Source organism: Pagrus pagrus (assembly GCF_965226575.1).
Source record: "Pagrus pagrus genome assembly, chromosome: 18".
NCBI classification, from domain to species: domain Eukaryota; kingdom Metazoa; phylum Chordata; class Actinopteri; order Spariformes; family Sparidae; genus Pagrus; species Pagrus pagrus.
In genome coordinates, this window is record NC_140202.1 from 17,063,114 (window position 1) to 17,087,270 (window position 24,157).

At 40.8% G+C, this 24,157-nt stretch overlaps 1 protein-coding gene across 2 annotated transcripts in view; it reads right to left on the minus strand.

Annotated features, from left to right (window-relative positions):
* Positions 1 to 3,745: 3,745 nt before the first annotated feature.
* rcan3 (regulator of calcineurin 3) overlaps positions 3,746 to 24,157 on the minus strand; it is a 43,206-nt gene continuing 22,794 nt past the window's right edge. For both annotated transcript variants that reach the window (XM_084380888.1, XM_084380889.1), the window contains 3 exons: positions 10,844 to 11,017; positions 9,672 to 9,843; positions 3,746 to 6,984 (listed from right to left, as the gene is read on the minus strand). In XM_084380888.1, the coding sequence (XP_084237014.1) occupies positions 6,830 to 6,984; positions 9,672 to 9,843; positions 10,844 to 11,017 (501 nt within the window). In that variant the 3' untranslated portion in view covers positions 3,746 to 6,829. The remainder of the gene's footprint in view (positions 6,985 to 9,671; positions 9,844 to 10,843; positions 11,018 to 24,157) is intronic.

The window sequence follows — 24,157 nt, forward strand, 5'->3', positions numbered from 1 at the left end:
TTTCTAAGAAAAGATAATGTGCGCAAAAGCCTTTTCTTTAGATGCTTTTCTTGTCAGACAAAGAGCTCCATTCAAAGGCTTGGCAACATTTGTGTGAAAGTTGTCCACTGAACGAGAAAAATGTTTTCACTGGCAACAATTTGCCCATCTTCTCATCAGTCCGACTACCTAACTGTTGGAAAATAAGCCCCTGTAACATGGCAGTCCCACCCCAAACTGTGCCAGCAGCTCGTCAGGATCTCGCCTCACATTACCTCCAGGGGATAGGTGGTGCCCACGACTATAAAGCAAGTGAGTGTTGTGCCTTTGTGAGAAAGTGTAACTAAACTTCATTTAGGCAGACACGCATTGTTCTGCTTCACCTAACGGCCTGCATACGTGCACAGCGCCAGTGTCCCCCATTACTCTACGTTCAGCAGTGGTGGAAGACCATTACGTAAGTCTGAAAGCTGCAGGTCAAGTTTCATAGACGAGAATACTTCCTACAAAATGGCATTGTGTTGGTTTCAGTCCAGCACAGGTGGTGTAAGCAAAATGTGTTGAGTGAAAAGACAGGTGGCTCATCGTTTGTTATTTCCTGGTTGGGTTTGCATTTCGGTGTCAGAATTTTGTTGTCTATTCCATCAACTGTTTGTTTTCGTTGGAAAGCTTTGTAATTTGGCGGTTTCCCACAGTAAGGCTGACATTAGCATTTTCACCCGTCAATCACCTTTTATTGAACCCCTTATCACAAAGTAAAGAAAGCGTCTGGTCTCGACTACTTTTCCCATCATGTCAAGTATCAACATCAGAGTCTTTAGGTTTTCTTTTACCAGAAAATAATCAGTTAATGTCTACAAGCACCACGATAATTGCTTTGAACAAGACTAACTTGCTTCTCCATGAGGCTGTACTACATGCTAATGCTAACAGGCTAACCACATCCATGATGCTAACAAGCTCACAATAACAACGCTAACATGCTGTTGCTGAGCAGATGTAAACTTCACCTTGATCACCGTCTTAGTTTAGCATGTTAGCATGCTCACGCGTTGACAGGACTAAACATGATGTACAGGTTACGTACAGGTACAAATTTTGAACAGAGCAATGGTAAGGGTTCACTATAGTTGTTAAATTTCATCCTCTGGGGACCATAAATGTCTTAGTCTTACCAAATTTCATAGCAATCCATAATCTTGTTGAGATACTTCAATCTAGGGGGTGGTGGACCGACCATGCTGTCCCTGGAGCCAAGCCGCTACAACATGGCTAACATTTCCCTAGATTAAGACCCTGATGAAAGTACAAACATTAAGTAAACATTGTAATCCTTTGATAATTTGCCTTAATTAGCCGTTAATGCGATTTTATTATCGCAACAGATAAGAAAAGTACTTTTCCTGACGATATGAACACTTAAAAGGGTCAGCCAACCTTTGCTCACTCTTCCTGATTGAGGCGAAAGTGTTTACACTCACGGTACTTATCACTTTATTGCATTAGGGGACTTTGATGTAAAAGCTCAGGCAAGTGTTTGATTCAGTCAGAATAAACACATTATACACTGTTAATTACACCTTGTGAACTTGTATTGAAAACTCATTCTTGTCCACTCATGATGACTAATGCATCACTTAAGATTCCTGCTTGAGCGACTGAGATTTACGCGTTGTGTAAATCTGGAGAGTACCTTTAAAGGAATCTGGAGGTACAACACCCATGTAGGCCACGTTGACCTGATCTCTTCCTCTTAGGTGCACACGCATCTTCGTATTGAACAGTGAGGGTCATTGTGGGGAGGAAGAGAGGGTTTATTGTGTCATGGAGAGACAGCTGTCCACCTTTAACCATTAAGTACATCAGCAGTGACACAGGTAACCTTTAAGACCTTGGATCCTCTGCATGTCTGCTTCTTAATGTTTAAAAAGCAGCGTTTTCTTCACAAATCTTCTGACATAGATATCTTTTTTTCTTGTATTTGCAAAACATCTTTTTGTCAAGTCAGAGTCGACAGCGTGCCACCGTTCTGCCTTTGTTGTTTTTCTTTACTCGCATAAGAAATGAAGTGCAGTTTGTCAGAAGGAATAGACGAGAGAAATGTATTGTTATTGTATCCATGAGAAGTCATTTGTCTTTTCGTTATGTCTAACACAAGGAAGTTGTGGAATTCAGTAGGCTGCTGAACTGCAGGTCATGGCTACTGTATTGCCGCGCAGTCGCTCCAGATTTCCTGTGATAAATTTCATGTCCGGTGTTGCTCACTGAAAGAATCATTAGCTCAACCTTGATGTCAGCGTCCTTTGAAACAAGGCTCTGACCAGACACAGTATTAACTGCTGTTTGGTCCTTGGGGCAAATATGAGGTGCAAAGTGCAAATGGCAGTAGGCAGTCACATGCTTGCATTATAACCTGATTCAAATACATGTCAGTGAGGTGATAATAGGCTAATCTGTGTATTGTATAGCCTTATGTGGAATACAAGTCAATACCAAACCCAATGGGAATTCAGACATTTTGATTCACTGCCATTAATTGTGAAAAAACTAGAAAATAGGAGAGAATTTTAGGGGTGAGTGGATGTCAAAGAGATTGGAGCGATATTGCACGTGCCTCTGCATAGCATGGCAATTTATCATTTAATATTTACACGATTCTGCATGATTAGGCTGATGAGACGCCCCCACATTGTGTCTCTAACATTATCCTCAGGCTACACTTGTATCATAGAGCCATTTTTCTGAATGATGGCAATCACCCAACAATGCTAGAGTCTTAAAGTCATACTGTATTCACTGCATTAGATGCCTTGAGCTAAATGCTAACGTTAGCAGGCTTATATGCTCGCAACAACAATAAATGCTTATGCTGATGTTTGCTAGGTATAATGTTCCATATTACACTATTAACATAAACATGTCGCTAGCCTGGCTAAAACCCACGATGGTTGATTGGGAAAACTTACAGTTTGATGATATTTCCGTAGACTCTTCTGCTCATCTGTATAGAACAAGTATTCTGTCAGTTGCTTGAAATAAACAAAAAACTTTTTAAAATCCCATTTTCCAAGTTATTTTCTAGAATATGGCAGACGCGACACATATAGAACACAAAGCAATCATTATAAAAGTTATGCATGAAAATAAAAAATAATGGAAAGTAAGTAAATTTATTTAGGCTACTAGATTAGTGCCTGATAATAAAAACTTTTTGGCTTGCGTCTCGACAGGATGAACTAGCAATATAGCCACATCCTGCTAAACAAGTTTTAAATCTTTTTTATGTAACAGAAAATAATATCTATTTTTTAATGTATCACACACATAAATCTTCATTTTCATTGAATTTTATGTCATTAATTTAACCAATTTATTCTTGTCATGTCAACCAACATGCTAATGTTTTGGCCTACTGGCCTTCATCAGAGCCTTAAACGTTAGCATGCTGGTTGTTATATTATGGTGTCCTCCTGCTGACCTGTATTGTTAGCCAGCTTAGTGAGTTTATTTAGCTAGCTGTATTTTCGATTTCGGGGTGTCCCTGAAAAAAGGATGCTAAGCTCTGTGACTGAAATGTAATGAAACTGGGCTCGTGCTAAGAATGTGTCATGCAATCTGAACATGATGTGCAATAATCTAGAAAGTGTTATATTTATTATCTTACATTGTAAATTTAACTTGAAACTCCTTTTCTGTTCCTACATTTGCATCCCAAGTGTGTAGCCCCTAAAGTAAGGAAACCCCCTAAAATAAACAACACTAAACATGGCTTTTAAGAATAAGTCTTTATGTATTTCTCTATGTGAAACAAATGGCTATTATACTACACAAATAGAAGCGGATACTGTAAGAGACAGAGACCATCTCTGAGAAATAAGTACAGAACATGAAAATACACATATCGGTATTATAGAACTGTAAATTATTGCTTGTTTTGCTACTTTGTTTTCTGGATTCCTACAATACAAGACACAATATTCATATTTCAACAGAAACAGTACAACAGTGACAAACGGTATTATTGACCTTTTTAGTAGACGTTCCCCAGAAATAAAAGAAACATTCAAACAGAGTCCATGTTGAACACAACACAATGACAGTTGGTTTTTGATCGAGCATCTTCAGGACTTATTGTTACACGTTTTTGTATTTTTTGTTTTTTTTTTCCATTACAACATTGCCAAGAGAAGCCGTAACAAACTGCACACTGGGACTGGTCTCAGCAACAAAACAAAAAAATCAATTGGCATATGTACATAAATATACATTTTCATTTCAACTGTGACCAAAATGCACCCGGTTTTAAACACCATGACCACAGAGAGTAAAAAAATCTTCACGAGTGTCTTCCTCCTGCTGCTCGCTGCTTCCTCTTTATCACCATCCACCTCAGTAGTTCCTCCAATCTGCTGTCTGCTCAGATAACTGTGACAGCTTTACCGTAGTGCCAATAAAACTGCACTCTGCCAACACGGTGCATTTCAAAGATCTGTTTAACTTTCTCTGAAGATAAGATGAATGTTCCTTGCGGACAAACACGAAAACAAAGACATTGATTTTTGTTTTGCAGTGTCATCCTTCCTCATTTAAAACCCCTCTGACTGTACTGCACTGTCTACATCTTTACAGCAGTAACACTCCCCAAAGAACCACAAGGCCTGAAATTCATCCAAGGTTCACACTAGCAAAAAGGAAGTGTCTCACTCACTGCAATATGCTGGTGAAAAGGCTAACCAGGTGTTCAGCTTGTGATAAAAGAAAAAGAAAACAAGAAAGAAACAGAAGAAATGTAATGTGCTTCCTACTTTCGTCTCAAGAAAAATACTTTTTTTAATGTGAAGGAAACAAACAAAACACTGACGATAAAGTGCTCACATGCAGACTGACTTGTCTTTTGCTTACTAATATTGTTATATAGCAAAAAAAGTCTTTTTAGATTTCATGCTGCCTAATGACAAATAAGGTTTTAGACTCACCGCTGACACCCAAAAGCCCTGTTAGGAACATTTGCTCATGTTGCTTCTAAAGCACTGAAACATTTCATTAAATAAGGAGGTGAAACACTGATATGAGTGGAGCTGTGGGGAGAATTAACCAAGAGGAAAGGAGGGAGGGGAAATATCGAAGTAAGTGAGTTTAGGATTTTTAGTGGAGATTTCCACTTAAATAAAAACTGCAAAAAAAAAGTTTGAGTGCTAATATGAAATAAGACATAATGCAATACAAAAGTACTGCAGATGTGTTGGGAAAATATGACTCCTTTCAGCTCATGTCAACAATATACATCGGTGTCTCAGAGTACGAAAAATCATTTATGTTTCCATAACAACATGAGGTGAGTGAATGCTTTGGTTGATATCTCATGAGGCTACCTAATTTTCCCTTTTCTCAGCAAAATGCTTTCAGGTAAAACTACAAAATCTAAAAGGACTACTTCCACAAATCTACTGCTTAGCTATTTACAGCGAGAAACAGCGCAGTACTCTGGTGCGCAGCAGGAGACGGTCGAGAGCCCCGCAGTTGGTTGGAGATATCGAGAGATACTCAGTGCAAAACAAGCAGTCGCAGGTTTCAGAAGAGAACCTGACATAGAAAGTGGGTTTGATCAAACGAAGACATCAAAGATGTGAAATACAACAAACAGAAAAATAGAATTCACATCTCAAACCCCTTGAAGAAAATGAGGGGGATGAACTGTCTCTGATCCGTCAAATCCCAACAAAAGCGACAAATTTGCCATCAAGTTGAAGACTGAACTGTCAATCTTACAAAAAATTCAGCTGTTTTTTCCCCCCTAAGACGTCCTTTTAAACTCGGGGATATGCACTTGCGTCAAAAGCGTCACACTACTTCCCTGTCATCACAAACAACAAGAACAGAAAAACACCTCAGCTCCTCATCTACAGAAGTAACTAAGCATGCAAAAAGTGTCGGGGTATCAAATACATAGTCAGAATACACATCTAGTAGTTTAGCAAAAAACAACGCCTCTCCAAATAAAAAAAAAAAACAAAAGACAAGAAAGCAAAAAACGAGCGAAAAACAAGAAAATAGAGTCAAACAACCACCACAAGTTTGTTAGTCACATATGGTGCTTCGTGCTGTGTGTGATGTTAAATAGGTTCCTTTTTCTTGATATATCTTGTTAGTAATTTGTGTTTCTGTACGTATTTTTTGTAATACATTATATACATGCAGACAAGAGCGGGAACATCACACACTCAATCTTGATGCAAGCTGAAGCGATATGAAAATGGATGAAAAAGAAGAAAAAAAATAAACATACATATTCATATATAACCTGAAAACACAATTTATTGTAAAAAACAAAAAGAAGAAATAAAGTCTTCGCTTAGAGGCATTGCGTACACCTCAACTGAAGATCATTGTACACAGGACTGTGAGACGAAGGGAGAGGTACAAGCTAATAAGCTAACTAACTAGCAAGCTACTGAGCAGGACTAGCAATGAGAGCTGAGTGTGTGTGTGTGTGATAAGTGACAGGTGCCTGCATTGGGACAGGTATTTTTCGACCCCTGTTGCTGAAAACGAGGGGGGTTGGTGGGGTGGAGGCAAAGCATGCCCGCCGCTCCCCACGCTGTCCGCAGAATGTGATGAGTGTGTGTGTGATTCTCATCCATCCCCTTCAAGCCGCCTCATTCCATCGCCACGCTCCCCACAAACACCGTCTTTGAGCAATGTTTGTTGGTTTGTTTTTGCTTGTAGTTGAACTGAAATGAGGGGCATCGACGCTCTCTGTGAGTGCAGAGACGAGAGAGAGAGGGCAGGTGTGTTACGGGTTTAAGGGGCGGTCGGGGGGCCGCGCCGGTGTCGGGCTGGGGAGGCCTCTCTAGTTGAAGACTTTGGGGGGTCCGTCGGGACGTCTGGTCTGGACGATCTGCTGCTTTGGCCGCGCCGCCTCGTCCTCCTCCGTCTCGCTCTCGCACACGTGCACGACCACGCTGGGGGTGGACTCTGTCCCCGCGTGGAGCTCGTACTTTTCACCTGGAAGAGAGGGAGAGGAGGGTTGGAAAGAGGGAGGAGAGGGGTGGAAGAAAAAAACATTTTTTACATGAAGGCAGCTACAAGGGAACTTTCATTTTGTGTTTTTCTGGCGGCCCCACTGGACAAAAGAGGTATGAGAACCTACGCCTTGTGTCCTGTACTTTTAATACCGTTTCTCTTTTTTAAACATGACATGAAGGGTGTTACTGTGAATTATGTTGTCTGACTGCAAGACTCTCCTCACATAGGTCATCTAATGCAATGGGCTCCCACTGGTGGATCCTATTTTTTTTTTTTTTATGAATCTTTAATGGCGGGGCGATGGCACTATGTTTGTTTGTAATAAAATGTTCAAAATGTTCAATAAAAAGTTTGTCACAAAAAAAAAAAAAAACATGACATGAAGCATGGTTAGGAGGTATTAAATAACATCAGTGTTAACATTCATATGTAACTATTTTATTTCACTTTCAATTATTACATTTTTTTCTTTACTTACTCATAACAGCAAAGTTTTAGGGCTTTTAAGTAACTGAATGTTGTTTTACATCTTACTTATTTGAATCTTTATCAGATTATCCTTCGTTTTTTGTGGCTTTTCAGAAACCCATTGTGGGACTGCCTTTACTTTGTCAGTATTTTTCCTTTTATTGCTTTTTTCCTTTTCTCTGGTTTGTTTGATTGATTAATTGATTGATACGTGTGACCCCTTTTTGATCTAGTAGGAACTATCTTAGCAGGAACTAGGAAAGTAGTAAAGTACCACATTGTTGGGTTTGGTCTTTTTATGGATTTTACTGTCAAAAAAATATAAGATGACAACAACCTCAGCTTTTAAAGTGCTATTCTGAGGAACTTTAGTCATATTTAGTTACATCAAATTGATTTATATTTAGAATAATTTGATTGTAGACCTTTCAATCAATCCATCACATTTCAGACTGAATTATACTACTTTTATTCTACTTTTACGCAAACATTGAAGGCATTGCGTTTACTTAAAGCAGTGCAGTGAGACAGCTTGAGCAGCTCTGGTTGAAGTTTATTAATTATTTATTGTCGCTATTTATAAAACCCTGAAGATATTTTTACCGCACAAAATAATCTATTGTTAGTGTCTCCACCGCGCTGGAAATCAGGTCAGCGCTCAGGTGGAAGGACGGGGCTTTAAGAGAAAACATAAAGCCTTTTCTTGCAGCAGCCATTTGTCCAGACGCCCAAACTGAGCGGACTCGGATTGAAAACATACACTTGCTAGATTGTATCACAGTTGCCATGGAGATGAGATCAGACAGCCGACAGTCAGGAGGAAATTGGTCTCGTAGCTTTTCACTGTGGTGCCAAACAGAAAGATGGGCCGTGAATAGAGTCCTGCTGTTACCGCAGAGAGTTGACAGAGGGAGTCAGCGCGCTGTGCTGCAGCCCTGCGCTAATCTGATTCTAGATGCCAGGATGTGAGGCGAAGAACAAAGCCATTTCCTGATCATCCAGTATGTGTTTGTGTGTGTGTGTGCGTGTGTGTTTGTGAGTATGTTGAAAGTTTCATCATGTTTTTGTTGAAAATAACAAAAGACAATAGTGCTGAAGAGAATACTGAGAAGCAATGATTTTTGAGCATAGCCACACACAAAAAACATGGTGAGACATTGTCGACACGACACACCTTTGTATGTGTGTTAGGTGACATTTTATAAAGGTTGCTGCAATCTAAAATCTGGACGACAAGGCAGACAGCGGCGGCATTATCTCCGAGCAGAAAAACTGCTGCTGGGAAAGATCTTAAACATCTCCAAATTTAACTGTGCTGAGCTGAGCTCCCTACACATCTACACATACAGCTGCTAAAACTGTAGGAAAAACTGCAAAAAGATCGAACTGTGGTGAAGTGAATCTGATCTACATTGTCGTACATGCATATGTTGTTAAAACTATAAATATATCGATACATATATTGATTATATATATAGTTTCAGGACTCAATTTCCGCAGTATCAATACACCAGGACCAGTTCCTCGAAATCTTCTATGTTCAGATGTAAATTTACTTGCTGTGCTTAACACACAGCACACAAACCCTGCTTTATTTATCTTAAAAAAAAAATCAGAAATGTTTTGCCCTCGATGTGTCAATTTTTCCCTGTGGTACCAAACATGATATAGAATATTGAAACGTTTCAAGGTACTGTATCGAAGTTAGAGGTCAAGTATCACCACAGTAATAATGCATACTTTCTTCCAGATGTCACTGCTGGAGCATGAAATCCTGTTGACAACCATTTCACGTGGAAAGACCGATTTTAAAATCAATCCACGATGACATTCATGTATACAGGCATGTAACGGCTTTCCGACATAAAAATGCATCTTTGGTCGGCTAAATCAGACTTCATCCCTGAAAAACCTGAAAGGAAATGTCAATAATAAAACAGCGATGATTCAACAATGTCCACCTCAGTTCCTTTGTTAAATTGCTTCCTAGACTCATCACCTTCCATAACACCCTGCTGAGGAGCGTGAAATGATTTCCTGTTTCTGTCTGGGCGACAGTTCAGAGATGACCGACCCAATTAGATTTTTTTCTTTTACCTTCATTATGGACTGATTTCTCTGTGTTGTTCCTGTGCATGTTTGTGCGAATGTGTAAGTACACTGCGCATGCTTGCTGAACTTAGTTACTGAATACTGACCAGGTCCTAGCTTGGCTACTGCACACAGCAGGTCGTAGTTGATGACGGGCGTAGCGTCTTCGCTCTGGCTCCAGCCCACGGGTGGCGAGGCAGGCGGCGAGATCAGAAACTGTTTGACGGGCTGGGGAGGGGCCAGGTACGCCTTGTCAATATCCTCGTCGCCGTTCTGGATCTATTGAAGAGGAGATAAGAATTGAAAAAAAGGCTGCGGTGCTCTGAAGAGCAGATCAAAGTTGTTGCTGTTGAAATCCTCTGCATGAATGATAGTGGACATAGCTGCAACCTAATTTCATGCCATACTGAATGTGCAAAGTGACAGAAGCCTGCATCTCTATACAGGGAGTAGATAGGTTGATGCAAAAGGGTGAAAACTTTGAAACAACAGCGCACAGCTCTACAAAGCTGGGTCATATTGGGATCATGATACTTAAAAGCAACAAAAGCACAAAGCTGTGCAGTCACAGCTTCAGCCTTTTAGGCCCAAACTGCAGGCTTCTACCCATAGAGAGATTTTGCCGTTTTGATAGCTGCCAATTGCCATAATTACAATACCTACACGTGGCATCTGTCTGAGTGGTAAAATCCTTAATCCTCTTACATCAAAGTACTGAGAGGGCCATGGCTGGTGATGTATTTGTGATAAAAGGGGCATCAATTATAAGTCGACTCGTGGTTTCCCAGGACGCAGGAATCTGATGATTTGCAGGCCAATGACGTCCAGGCATCCGTGGGCTAAATTGAGTTTTTTTTTTCTCCTGTCTGGACTTGCTACACATTGAAATATATTCATTAAAAGGCTGTCGAAACAAAGCTTATGTGCATTATGAAACGGTGCTGAAGATATCCGCTTTTCTTTTTTTGTGTTTGTGCTAGAAACACACTTCGCTTTGTTTTTATTTCCCTTTCGACCCCAAAGGCAACAGACTGACACACAAATACACACCGCTACGCTGGGAGAGAGACATCAAAAATGTGTTCATGTGTTAAATCATGTGACTGATGAGGTTTGACAGGAGGGTTGAGGAAGCAGTCAGGAAGTTTGTTTTGTCCCTGTTGCTGCAGTGAATGATGCACTATAACATAACTTCCCATGTACATGTTGCTCTTCCTTAGATCGTCCGTGTCCCAGGCCCCCTGCCTGCCCTTTCCCAGACCCTTTCACTGACACTCACTTGGGCAAAGTAGAGTTTGAGCTTCTTGCCGTTGAACTCGGACTCGTGCAGCTCGATGCGAGCGCGGGCAGCAGCCTCTGGGGTGCTGAAGTTGATCCGGACTCTCCGGAAGCTTTTGAACATCTGGAAAGTCACCTGTTCATCGTAGATCCTAAACAACGCCTCGAACCTCTCCTGTGGAGGATAAAAACAGAAAAAAGGACACAAATGATGAGGGTGGAATCAAGACACTTGGTTAAAAATGGGGCTGGAGCTTGCGCTGCTATTTTGGGTGCGACCCAATATCTTTTAGCTCTATCCCACCTGCACCAAAAGACAATACAATACAGTATGGTTGTTGCAAAAAGGGATATTTTAACCCTTTTGAAAACTGAGGATGTGCCTTCAACACACTGTTTCTCTTAGCTCTGCAATCTTCGATAAAATGTGGCAACCATTCCTGTCTTATCTTTTACGTGTATGTGTTTGTGCATATGGGAGCGTATATACTGCCTACTGTATGTATGTAGGCCTACACGTAATACATGTACTGTATATGTATACTCCTCTATACATAATGTAGACATTGATTCAGTAGCTGGTGCAGAATGTTTTGCTGATCATATTGCTTTGTATCCTATAAGAACATGTTGTTTTTCTGTCTTTGTTTATCCCTGAGGGTGTGGTAGCTCTGGGTGACTTCTTTGTAGCTGTGTTGCTTGTTTACAAAACAAAAACAACAAAAAACAAATGGGGCTCCAGCTAATATTCATTATTGACTAATCTTTGTATTAATGTCTTGATTAATACTTTATTCCCCAAAAGATAAGCTGTGAAAAACGTCTTTTTTTCCCAGCAACCCAAAGATACTCAATTTACGCAGACAGAAAAGAGACAAAAGTAATAAATTTGCAAATTTGTGAAGCTGGAACCAACAAATCTTTGTCATAATTGCTTGATAAATGATTTGAGCAATTAGTTTGATTGTCAAAATTGTTAATAAACCTTTAAATTCCATAAGAAAATGTAATCTCTGGCTCTTTTTCATGTTTTGGTGAAAAGACGAGACATTTCAGGGTCAGCTGAGGTTTGTCCGCCTGATCATCAGACGTGACTCTAACTGCTCTCCACCCATTTCATTTGCTATTGACTTAATAGGGAAATTAGATTTCCAACTTCCTGTCATTTCCCTGCAATCTCCTCTGACGCTGCCTGCCTCACAGTCCTCTTTTCTCACTTTCCATCTCTGTTTTTTCTCTCTATATAATGAGAATCCCTCCCATCCTTATGCACCCCAATTTGTCTTTAACTACCATATGATATATTCCCACACCTCTTTTGTTTCTTCATTCAGTGCTCTCCGTGGGCATCAAATTGGCCTCCTCAGCTGTGAACCCAATCAAACTGCTCAGTAGGAGGGCCAGAGGAAAAGAAAAAAGGCCGCCGGGAGAGCTGGTTTCTGAGTATTCGGTAGTGCTGTTCTTTATCTCCTAGCCAGCCGTCTCCCAGCACAGGCGGAAACGTGACTCCGAAACCGAGTCTTCTTTCCAAGAATCAAGATGGTTGATGACTGAATGTACCAGTCTGATGAGAGGAGAGGCTGTCATAAACATTTCAACACTGATTTAACATAACATACTGTGGCCTGTTCCTCATTCACCCACTCAGTACAGTCAGGGGCATCAATATCAACTGTTAAGCGCTCCTATAAAAAAAAGTCTATTGTGATATTGTGTGACAGCGTTCGTCTAAAAATATTTTCCTTCCTCTTTCTGGCGGTGGGAAACATGATCCTGAAATACTCCCACAACACTCGCCTTGTTCGGCTGACACAGCACCTCTCACCAGGACGGAAAGGGTGCGTGTTACCTGAAGGAGCACAGGCAGCCTGTCAGCTGTGAGAGCTGCCTCTGCACATTAGCGACAGCTTAGTGATGGCCGACACCAGGCGTCTGTAAACTTCACTTCTGTCCTTCGGATGAATCCATAAGAAGACATGTATGGATGATTCTATTTGATAATATCTTCTCTGAGGTCTTTGTGGTGATGAATCATGTGCACATAAGGAAAGGATCAGGTCCATCTTGCCCTGGGAGCCACACTGTATCTATCTGCTTTTGAATCATTTAGGTCTCCTCTCTTCCCTCCACTTCTTTTCCCTCCTCGGTCTTTCTTCCTTCTATTAATGATGTACCACCCTCTTTGTTTTTGACCGATAGGTTTGCTCATTAGCAGAGACAAGGATTCGGGTCGTTGTGGCTTGAACTAGAGTCGACTCAAGTCACTGTTTTGATGACTTGCAACTTGACTTTACGGAAAATGAATGACTTGACGCGAGACATGATGACTTGTATGACTTGTCTGTGTTAATTTAATATTATCATGCTATACATTACCTAATGACATATATGACTTGAGGTGCACTTTGTAGTTTTGGGGAAAAAAATTGAATCAACAAGATAATTTTATATTGTTTTAGTCCATCAGCAGGACGGCCTGTTTATTCAGTTATGGAAATACTGTACGTCTGTATATCAAATAAGTATTTCTGAGTTTGTATTATTACCTTATTCATATTGTAAATGTTATCTTTCTGAGTTTTCTTTTCCAAAACTACATAGTTCACCTTTAAGTACACATTTATTTTACTACTGTAAAGGAAATAAAATGCAAAGATGGGACACTGTTTGTCCTAAGTGATCACAAAACTGCTGTATCTCACCTATAGCATTATTTGTAAACATTTTACGATGATTAATTAAGGTATTGCTATATTGCAGTCCTTGCTGAATGCCTGTTTCCCTTCATTTAAGTGCTAGGTGCTTTTTGCAACGGCTAGTATGAGAATGAGCTGTAAAACACAGGGTGTATTTTGGATCTCTGCGGATAATTCACATCATCATCCTGTCTGACACATGCAGAGTCGTTAATGACTGAGCAAGCTGTGAACCACAGTTATGCTGCAGTGTGGTGTACACTGTGGTAAAACAATTTGCATTTTAAAGAATAAGCAGATTAACGCTTTTACTCATAATCCGCCCTCACTCCCGTCTTGTTTCATTTCCACTTCTTCTCCCCATGTAAGTGCATCTGGACTTCCCCTGCTAAACGCCTCGGGGTAGCTGGCTAAACTTCAGAGCTGACTTCACCTCCAGGCTCTGTGATACCATTTTTAGTCAGGTTTCTAGTTCACCATACAAGGTGCATTCTAATGAAGCCGGGAAAAAAAGAGGTCAAGTCAGGAATGTGTGAATATCTTGACTCCTTGTATGCATTTTGAAGAGAATAACATACTAACTTAGCAATTAAAACGCTACGATCTCAAAAAAGCCAGAGGAGAGGGAAGAGTGACTCACCACGATAGAGAGACAGCCGAGTGTTAAGTGTGCTCATTTAAAATTGAGTCTCTCAGCCTCGCAGACAACAAAGTCAACTGCAGTTAAACAAATAGCTTCCTTCCTTTTAATTGCGTATAAACACCACTAAACAGCCAGTCAAAATGTTGTATCTAAGAGGTTAAAGGGTCCACATTTGCCTTTTAATGAGTCTCTCAGAATTGAAATACAACATCCCTTTAATGGCCTTTTATATTTTGTCTTTTTCATCAGGGTTACTGCTGTTTTGTGCTCCTGTTGATGCCAGAGAAACCAGGATACACCCTGCCTGTAGCAAAACATTTATAATTCCTTTAATGTATTCTCAAAAATTTTCTTGCGGGACTTGTTTTAAAATGTAAAAAAAAAGAAAAAAAACACATCAAATGGCTCCATACAATTTGACCGACGTAATCCAAGCCCCGAGATCCCAAATTAATTTGAAAAGACGTTATTTATTCCCTTTTTAAAGGCAAAATCTTCACTGTAGCAGCTAAGCTAAAAGCGTTAGCACACATCCCATCTGAAGTGGGTTCACAAGCTTGAACACACGTCAAGGATGCAAATAATGTCTTTTCAAATCACTTTGGGAACTCGGGACTTCTGGAGACTTGGATCAAGCCAGACAAGCTCTATGTTTTAAAACAAGCCCCCATCTACTTCAGTTGTTTAGGAGAATGCTGCAACACTGTTTTGCTGTGAAGCTCCAAAAAATGCTTTGGAGATTACAAAACTTTACCCGAATTTCCATCGGCATGGGGATGAGCAGATTATGACTAAATTTTCTTTTTTGTGTGAACTGTTCCTTTAATTCTTTTTTGGCCACTTGGGGGCAGAGCAACAAGCTCTACACACAACACTGACATACTTTCAGCTTCAAAATATGCCAAACAGTGTCTTGTTAACATATCTAGCAGATGCAGAGCAACATTATCAATCATTTGAATTTTTGCCTTTTATATGTGGAAAGGACGTTGATGACATTTATGTTTTTAGCCGTATTATCAAGACAGCTAGCTCAAAATGCTATAAAACTCCACAGAGTTCAGGGGTTTGTCACCACAAGTGAGACGGTTCACATTAGCCAATGTATTTTTTCCACTGCTGATATAAACATTTTGATTAGTGCAGCCTTAAGGATTTTAGAGAAAAAAAACAACAACAAAAAATTCATAAAAAACAAACAAACAAACACAAAAAGCTTTGGTCTTTGCATGGGAGTTGAGTCCCAGCCAAAACTATGTTGTTATATGTGGGAAAACAAAGGTCCACAGCATTTTAAGATTACCAGCTATTGCTTGTTTGCAAACTCTTCTGATAAATCATAATTACCTTGAGAATGACAACAAAGCATTTGTTTGGCTTCTCTGCAGAGCCCACTTATGCCCTTATTCAAACCGTGAATTTTCCATGAGCCTTGGCCAGCTACTATGACTCACATGTCATCAAACTCCATGTGGGATAACCGATAAGGTACTCAGTCTCACTCACACACACACACACACAAACACACAAAGCGGGTACTTCCCTAAACTAAATTGATGTTTTGGCATGTGGGAAAGCTCTGAGATCATGTTCCATAATAGTGTTTGTTTTTAACCCCGCGCGCCGATGCTGATACACCCACGGTTGATTGGCGTGTAACAAGTGAGCGTGCTCGATCACTAATTTATGTGGTCACTATGAGCGGACATCCTGAGGGAATGAGAGGAGGAAGAGGAGGGGAAACGAGGAAGAGGAGAGGGGAGTTCGGTTACACAGGGCTGAAAAGTGGCCTGCTCATCTGCCATCGCAATGTTCCCCGTGGTGACCCACTCCCTTTGTTCTGTGTGTGTGTGTGTGTGTGAGAGAGAGAGAGGCAAGTGAGTAAGCATGTGTGTGATGTGCGCAATGTGCTCAGGATTCTTCACTGTGTTTCCACAATTAGCTGCCATTTCTGTAGGAATCCACACACACGGAGGGCGGGCCTGCATGGCAAAATAATGTGACAGGTAGCAACATTAGGAATCTAAGCACAAGTGAAGGACGACCCTCGTCAGCAGACAGACTGGTTTTAACAGCACAAAACACGCACACACACATGCACGCACACAGTCTGATCCAGCACCTGCTACTACTGTATGTGCAATGAGTGAGAGCTGCAGGACAACAGCTGAGAGAGGAGAACAGCATGTTCTTATTTTTCATTTTCACCACGGCAGATGACAACATCTTTTCAGGAAGCTGAAACGAAGATATGATTTATCTCACACACAGTAGCTAGGTAACAGAAAACAAGAAATCTATTTGGGGAGCATATTTCTACACCTCACATCATCCTCATGATTCCTTCTCACGTTAAAGTCTTGTGTTTAACTCGCAGGCTTCGTTTATCTAACGAGAGAAATCTGATGAGTTTAGGGGCGGAGACGGTCCAGAGGCCGAGGTGTGAAGTCGCAGCTCTCAAATAGCCGACAACTCGGCTTGATTGAAACGGCAAGCGCCGCGTCAGTTATTGCTGACCGCATGTTTCTCCATGTCACCTTTACGTAACAGCCAGGGTGAACCTCGACAGGTTAAATTCCCTTCCTGTCCTGTCCTGGATTGTCCCCTTTGCCCTGCTGTTGCACAACTGAGCTAGCCGGGGGCCCCTCGCAGCAAATTTGCAACACAAAATCTCACGTTAATTTTGACACATTTCAACAGATAAATTATTTACGCTCCATGTGTTTGTGTTACCAAAGTCGGCATACGCAAGTAAAACAGTAGTTACTGCGTGTAACTTTAGTTCTATGAGTAGGTGTTTAGCCATTTAATGGCACATTATTTTCATTATGGTCGAACACTGATGACTGTAATGAGGGTATTGCAAAATCCATGTCGTAGCAACGGTGATAAAACTGGTATATGGCCCACACCTATTCCATATACACTCTAAAAGCTGTCATATTTCCTACTGCAAGAGTAAAACTATCACCACAGTTTACGAAATGCTTCTGGCTAGTAGAAACTGAAGTGGAAATTGGGTGAAAATGCAAATGAGCAGCTTCTAAAACTCCTTTCACACTAGACAAAAAAACCTCACCCAGGTCAACTGACTCTGCAGTAGTCAGGGGTGTTTATCAGCTCCAATAGGCACTGATGGGAACATGACACCTGGGTGGACACGCTAGTTTTTGCCCCTTTCCGACACGATGCTATGACGTGTATCAAATTTACAGACATTATCACGTGAATAGTTTTTGTCTCTGTTCAAGCAGCGCTGGAACATGGATCAGTTGGCAAATGACATTATCAGTGTCTTCCATGTATCTAACCGTTTCCCTGTATCCCTGTTTTCCGGTGTGTTCGTGACATTGATGACACACCAGAAAAAAACAGAAATACAAAGCGCCTATCAGCATGTTGTCTAGCATTAGCGTATCTGCACTAATTTTGGTGTGAAAATGGTCTAAGTAAAAAAAATAAACAGTTGAGCTACAGTGCTTTAAAATGCAAACTGTGTGTTTTTAATCAATTTTGTATTATTTTGCAGTATGAGCCGTAACTATACTGTTGAGATATGAGGAGAAGGGAAATAAATCAACTTTTGAGACTAACATGCCCTCAGGTGACACACTGCATGTCCTGAGGGGCAAAAAGAAAAATAGAGATCAAGAAAGAAGAACACATCAAACAAAAAGGCGGAACAAAAAGAGACAGAAAGCAACCCAGCACAATAAAAACCCAATGTGGAGCGATATAAAGCTTGCTAGTGAAATGCAGCCGCTGCGGCGGTGGCTGGAGGGCCATCCTTCAGCAGATTGCCTCTTGGGTAATGAGGCAGTTATGTTCCTGATGGTAATGGAAAGGCTGTCATCGCGGTGGCAACAGGACATGTCTGTGGGCATGACTCACATTCAGCAGCACAGGGAGGCAGTGAACGCAAGAGTCGGCTAGTGGTCCTGACACACAATCATCTGAACAAAAGATCAGTCGGCTTAGGGATGAGGCAGAGGCTATTGGGCGATGTCGACACGGTTTCATCTGGGGCAGAGTCAGGCAGCAGAACAATAAACAGCAGTGATTGAAAGAACAGTACAGAGGCAAACAGGATCCAGGAGAGGAGATAAAGCTGAGGAATGATAAAGTGTTTATACAGTGCATCTACTTCACACGTCTCCCAGGTAATGGATCAGTCAAGGGGCAGAATCAGGTGGAACCCGGTGACAGATGAGTGTGACTTAAGTGTTTTCCCATCTTATGTAAAGGAAGGATTATGTTTCCTCAACGTGTAGGGATCAGTAACAATTAGCAGAGCTTCAGGTCCATCCTGTTCTGTTGGCACGGTAAACACAATGAGGAATAAACATGCAATCACCAAAAACGTCCTCACAAACACTAGACCCGGGATGCGTTCTCAACGAAAGCTCCAACATTCTGCCGACTTTTGGTTGTGTCGTTGTCAACTCACTGTGCAGTTTAGGGACCTAGATGAGGCTCAGGTGTCACCTGCTTTTTGAGAGTGAACAAGTCACATCAACTCAAATGTCCATGTCCTTTGATGAGCAATGTGCCTGAAAATGCACTAAACACACAATGAGGGGGGAAATGAGGGATAGATAAAATCTGGATGGAAATCAGGGCCATATTTCAAGGTAAAACAACATATTTGATAACATGTTGGCTAATGTTAATGAATATTACTTTTATTACATTGTGTGTTTCACTTCCAGGTTTAAATGTGCACTGATGTGTGTTGATATCTTGGAATTATTTCATGCCTATCGTATTGTGTTACACTATCAAACGGTAATGTTAGATAGGAAGTAGTAGTAGTACTCCCTTTCAGAATGAAAATTAATATGCAAATATTTATATGTATGTATCTACTGTATACTATGGGTCAACAGATTATCTGCCCGACTGATTATCGGATCCGATATTTAGGAAAAATGCACTACTTCAGCTCTCATGCCGAATGCAATTGGCAAAGTAACTTTTTAGTTACCTACTTAAAGTTATCTAAAAAATGCAGTTAAGTAAAAAGTACGATATTTTCCTCGAAAATTGTAATGGGGTGGAAGTACAGAGTAGCACAAAATGGATATACTGCTGTTTTCCAACATTTGATAGACCACTGACCCTAACGATTAACAATTAAACATCAGGTCAAACTGTAACATTGGTTGAGGTCCTGTCTATGTATCTATACGCACGCTTCGTCTGTGTAGAAATCTGCAGCCATTTAAATTCACAGACTGAGTCACAACGCTCTATTTTTATCCCGTTTCTCATTTAAGCTAGTACAGTATTCAAATCACATTGGCACTGGGGTACCAAAATCCGTGACTGTAATCCACCAGCTAGTTCAATTCTAAGTTGAATTACACCATTTGGCATTTTGGATCAAAATGAAAAGATTAACCGAGCCTAATTGGGACGTAAAGAAGGGTTATTGAGAGTGTTTTTTTTTTTTTTTCATCTGGCGAATCACTCATCTTTCTGTGACACGTGCGTGGCTTTAGTACAATCTAATCCAGACCCTCGTGCTTGAATGGGATTTGGGTGAAAACCAACAAACTAGGCCACGGAGCCTCGGGGTGAGTCAGTGCCAGTGTTACACTAAAAATAGATCATGTTGGAATAATTAAGAAAATTCATTTCTTTAAGTGTGTGGACCATCATTTTTAATTACCTTCCTCCCTAAAGGGCCAAACTGGAACCAGTCTAATGAGGTCGAACAAAGAGAGGCAGATTGTAGAGATAACAGACGGAGCTGGATGATAAATCTCATACCTGCATGCGTGTCTCTTCCAGCACATTTTTGCTTATCACGTTCCATATTTTTTCCATGACTGTTCCATCAAAACAGAGCCAACTTTCCACTGCAGTCATGTCTGAGTGCAGTTACAACTATCACTTGTGACAAGAAAAATGCGTCAGTTGAAAACACAGCAGGCCTTTCAGTTGTCAACAACGATACCGACGCTGTCGAAAACAAATCAAATACTCATCTGAAGCTGTTCTCATTTCCTTTTACAGGTTTCCAGACCTTTTTTAAACACAGAACCGCATACATCTCACAAGTGCTTAATGTGAAACTCAACAGTTAGTTTCAGTTAGTTTCAATTGCTGTTGCTCGTACCTTAACTTCTCTCAGTTTCACCATTTTGTCACCAAACAAACAGCCTATTCCCTATTCATTCACTGACGTCAGTGCAACAGATTTAGCACAGGTGCTACAGACATCGAATAAGGGCGGAAGAGGAGGATGTCATGCTAATGCACAGGATTACCAAGGTGAGGATATTCAAACATTAGACAATAAACTCCTATATTTGTCAAGATGCCCTGACGGCGGGATGACCTAATGTTGCACTCTGTATTGAGCTGTAATAGAAGTTGGTGCAGTGAAACTTTGCGTCTGCCTTGTAGTAGTATGACCTGTAGGAAAAAGGTGGTTTAAACCTTCTTTTGGGGCAAAGTCAACAAACTTTTTGCATTTTTTTTTAAATCAGACTAGTGATTCTAGTGGCTCTGGCTCTCTCCTCATTCATTTAGATAGGGGACTGGTCTCGTGAGCCAGGAATAACAGCATAGGGGTGTTGTCAAGATGGCTGCTGAGTGGTGAAACTTGCCTATAAGGACTTTGGCTTTACTTCCTTAAAAAGGAAAAGGGCTTAATGTTGATCTTTCAGCGATGATGGTTCTTCCTGGTATGAGGGACAACATAACTCGTTTAACTGTCTGTACTTTTGTGACTAGTTTTGATGTTATGATTGTTCATGGTTCCAATCTTTTTCAGATTTGCAATCAGTATCATTTTATGTCCCTGTTTCACGACTGCTTCCACTAAAAACCTTAAACGGCCACTGCTTTGTCTTCAACCTTAATTGGAAGTGTGTTCAGATCACTGCGTAGGTTTTGACCTGCACACATAGTGATGAAAGACAAAAACAGTGAATGTCATCTTGAATGTCAACACGAGTTACTGCCAAGTTATTTTTATTTTCGCTCCAAAAATAGCAGCTCATGTACTGTATTTAGGTTGTCTGACATGTTATGGCTTCAGAAGACCTCCAGAGTTATTAAAAGAGTTTGGAGCAACAACGTTCTTATTCGGTGTTGAGTAATACAAATATGCTTTTGGCATGTCGGCGATGTTTCACCACTGCTGGCTCTGCAGCTATCTTAGACGTTTGTGGCCACTAGGAACAACTGTAACCTACAGTTGCTTCTGATGACATAATGTGTTGCCACAAAAAAAACAAAAAAACTCAATACCAAGCCGAAGTTGTTTGTGTGTGGTGACCCAACACTGGCAGGCAAACACAGCTTCTGTCAAAGCAGCCACCATTAGCAGCAAATCCTCAGTATTACAAAACAACAAAAACAACTCCTGATTAATAGCTTTGTGAGCATTGTGAGAGCTGCATAAACACCAGGGAGGCATGTGAATGGTGCAAGTGTTATTACAGTCGGATCAATAGCTCGAGCGGGGGAACGGTATCGACAAGGGGCCGACGCTGCGGCGCTACACTGCCGCTCCCTCGGGGACAGTGTGTCCACGGCAGGGAGATTGAAATCAGTTTACAGCATGAGGGGACACATTAATCCTATTACCACCAATCTGGTCGTTATGTTTTTTATTGAGGCAGGAGCTTTTCCTAGTCAGCAGCACTTAGGCCTCGTTTGAACACACACACGCACACATTTCCCTTACATCACACACTTTTAACATGCAAGTGTGTCCACACAGTCTCCCACGCAGACTCACACACTTTAGAGGCGACGGTAATCCAAACATACACGACATTACATAAGGTGGCTAAGAGATGCTACAGCTATTACCTTAGGACACCGCAGCATATGGACTCATGAGCTCTTTGTTTATCTGTCGTTTTGCAATCAGTGCATCACCTTGGTCAGCACCCAGCTCGAGTGATGATCAAGCATACAGGAGCAAAGTTAGGAGCATGACTGCACATCTTGCAAAGTGTAATGTCATGTTTCAGTAACCAGTGATGCAGTATTGTGCTTTACTTGAGTATTTCCATTTTCTTTTACTTTAAACTTCTTCTCCTCTTACATTTCAGAAAACAAGTGTTTTACTGCACTGCATTTATTTCAGAGCTTTATCTCCTAGTTGCTTTGCTGATTTAGATTACTCAAACAAAATGGCAGCCTGGCACCATTTCTATCTGCTTTCACGTCTCCATCATAAACTAAATGAATAAACTTAGGTTTTATCCAGTTTTGCTGGTAGTTGTTACTCTGTCTTTGCGACATAGGCACCAACAATATTGCCACAAAACGAAGGGGGGGAGTTTCCAATCAAATAAATTATGATAAATTATTATATATTACATTACCAAGCTGCATATATAGTATTAGTAACCTTTACCAGCTGCAACATTATGATGATCTGTCCTTTAATGCATCAATAATCATAATTTTACTCAAGTCCTATTGTGAGTGCTTTCACTTGAGTATTTCTACACTGTGGCATTACCACTATCACATTGTAAAAATCCTGAATACTTCTTCCACTGCTGCATATTAGTTGAATCTGGGAAGATAAATATAGTCTTTCTTAATGTCCCAGTTTAACCCCCCAGTGTGGTATTATTGTTGGCACCACCGTTGCAAAGAACAGCATTGGTTTCTACTTTCCTCATTCATTTAGTCTCTAATGGAGACTTGAAAAAATGGTGCCAGGCTGCCAAAATCTCAATGCTTTAACTTACATATTATAGACTGTGGCATTGCTACTTTCATGAGGAACAAAATTATGAACTTCTTCCACTGCTGCATATGGGATGAGTCTAGATCGACAGATATTGATCTAGTCTTTGTAATTGTCCCAGTGTAACTGTACACAACTGTTACTTAATAGATATTAGATTACTTGTGTTTAAGCCAATAATTCTTTCTGCACTACTAGAGAAAGTTTTTTGAAAAATGCCCCTTACAACTTTCCAGTTTGTTTCTTTTAACAGTCAAAACTTAAGAATATTCAATTTACAATGATGCAAAACTGATTAGGTAAAATGTTCGTGTATTCAGAAGACTTAAACAAATGATTAACCAATTATCAAACTTGTAGTTGATTTATTTTCCATGGATTGACTTGTTGACTTGTTTTCGGCATCAATATACGCACTTGAAAATGAAAACACTGCTGTGCACAACCTTAGTAAAGTTAACCTTTAGCTGCCATAACACTGCAGACACAATGGCCTTAAAGCCCTACTGTATTCTTTAAGGTCACTGGTTGGGCGTTGCTATTTTAGGCACTAAAACTGCTTTGTCTTCCTAGAGCTGCTTGTCTTGGAATGGAAATTCTATCGGAAATTCTGACAGCAAAATTATATTCAATGAGCAATAACAAAGGCCAATCATTATGTGTGACGCTGCTCCCCCATCTTCTTCCTTGGGCTTCTACATTCCATTGCAAGGCCTTTTTTCTTTTGTTTCTAATCTTATCACTTCATAGTCGTGTCGTCTTGACCACGCAGTAACCAGACACCCCACCCAGGAGACTGTCTTTTGTTCTACGTCACCCTAACGGACGCAGCGCTAACCTTTAGCTGACACTTGAGCCCCGGCACTTCTCTAAGGTTTCAGGCCAACGTGAGCTGCCCGTCTCCACCTGCCTAGTGCCCAGACTGGGGGAGCAGGCACACCTGAACCCACTGCTCAGGCCCAGGATCGCTCAACCTTGCCAAGCTTCAGATCTGGTTTCCTACCAGCACAGAACATGATACTGTCACCGTCTACATCCATCCTGTCTGTCCTGCCACTGCTCCTCTGCCTCTTGCCTTCACCTCAAAAGCTGGTAAGAGTGGATCACAACAGTGTTTTAAATGATGGGCCTGGATCATATCAAAATTCAGACCGGATTAATGTTTGATGAGTATGGAGTGAGAGGTCTGTCTTTGTCCTTTCTCTAAATAATTAGACACTGCCGTGAAAATGGGTTACTAACTAAATTGCCAGT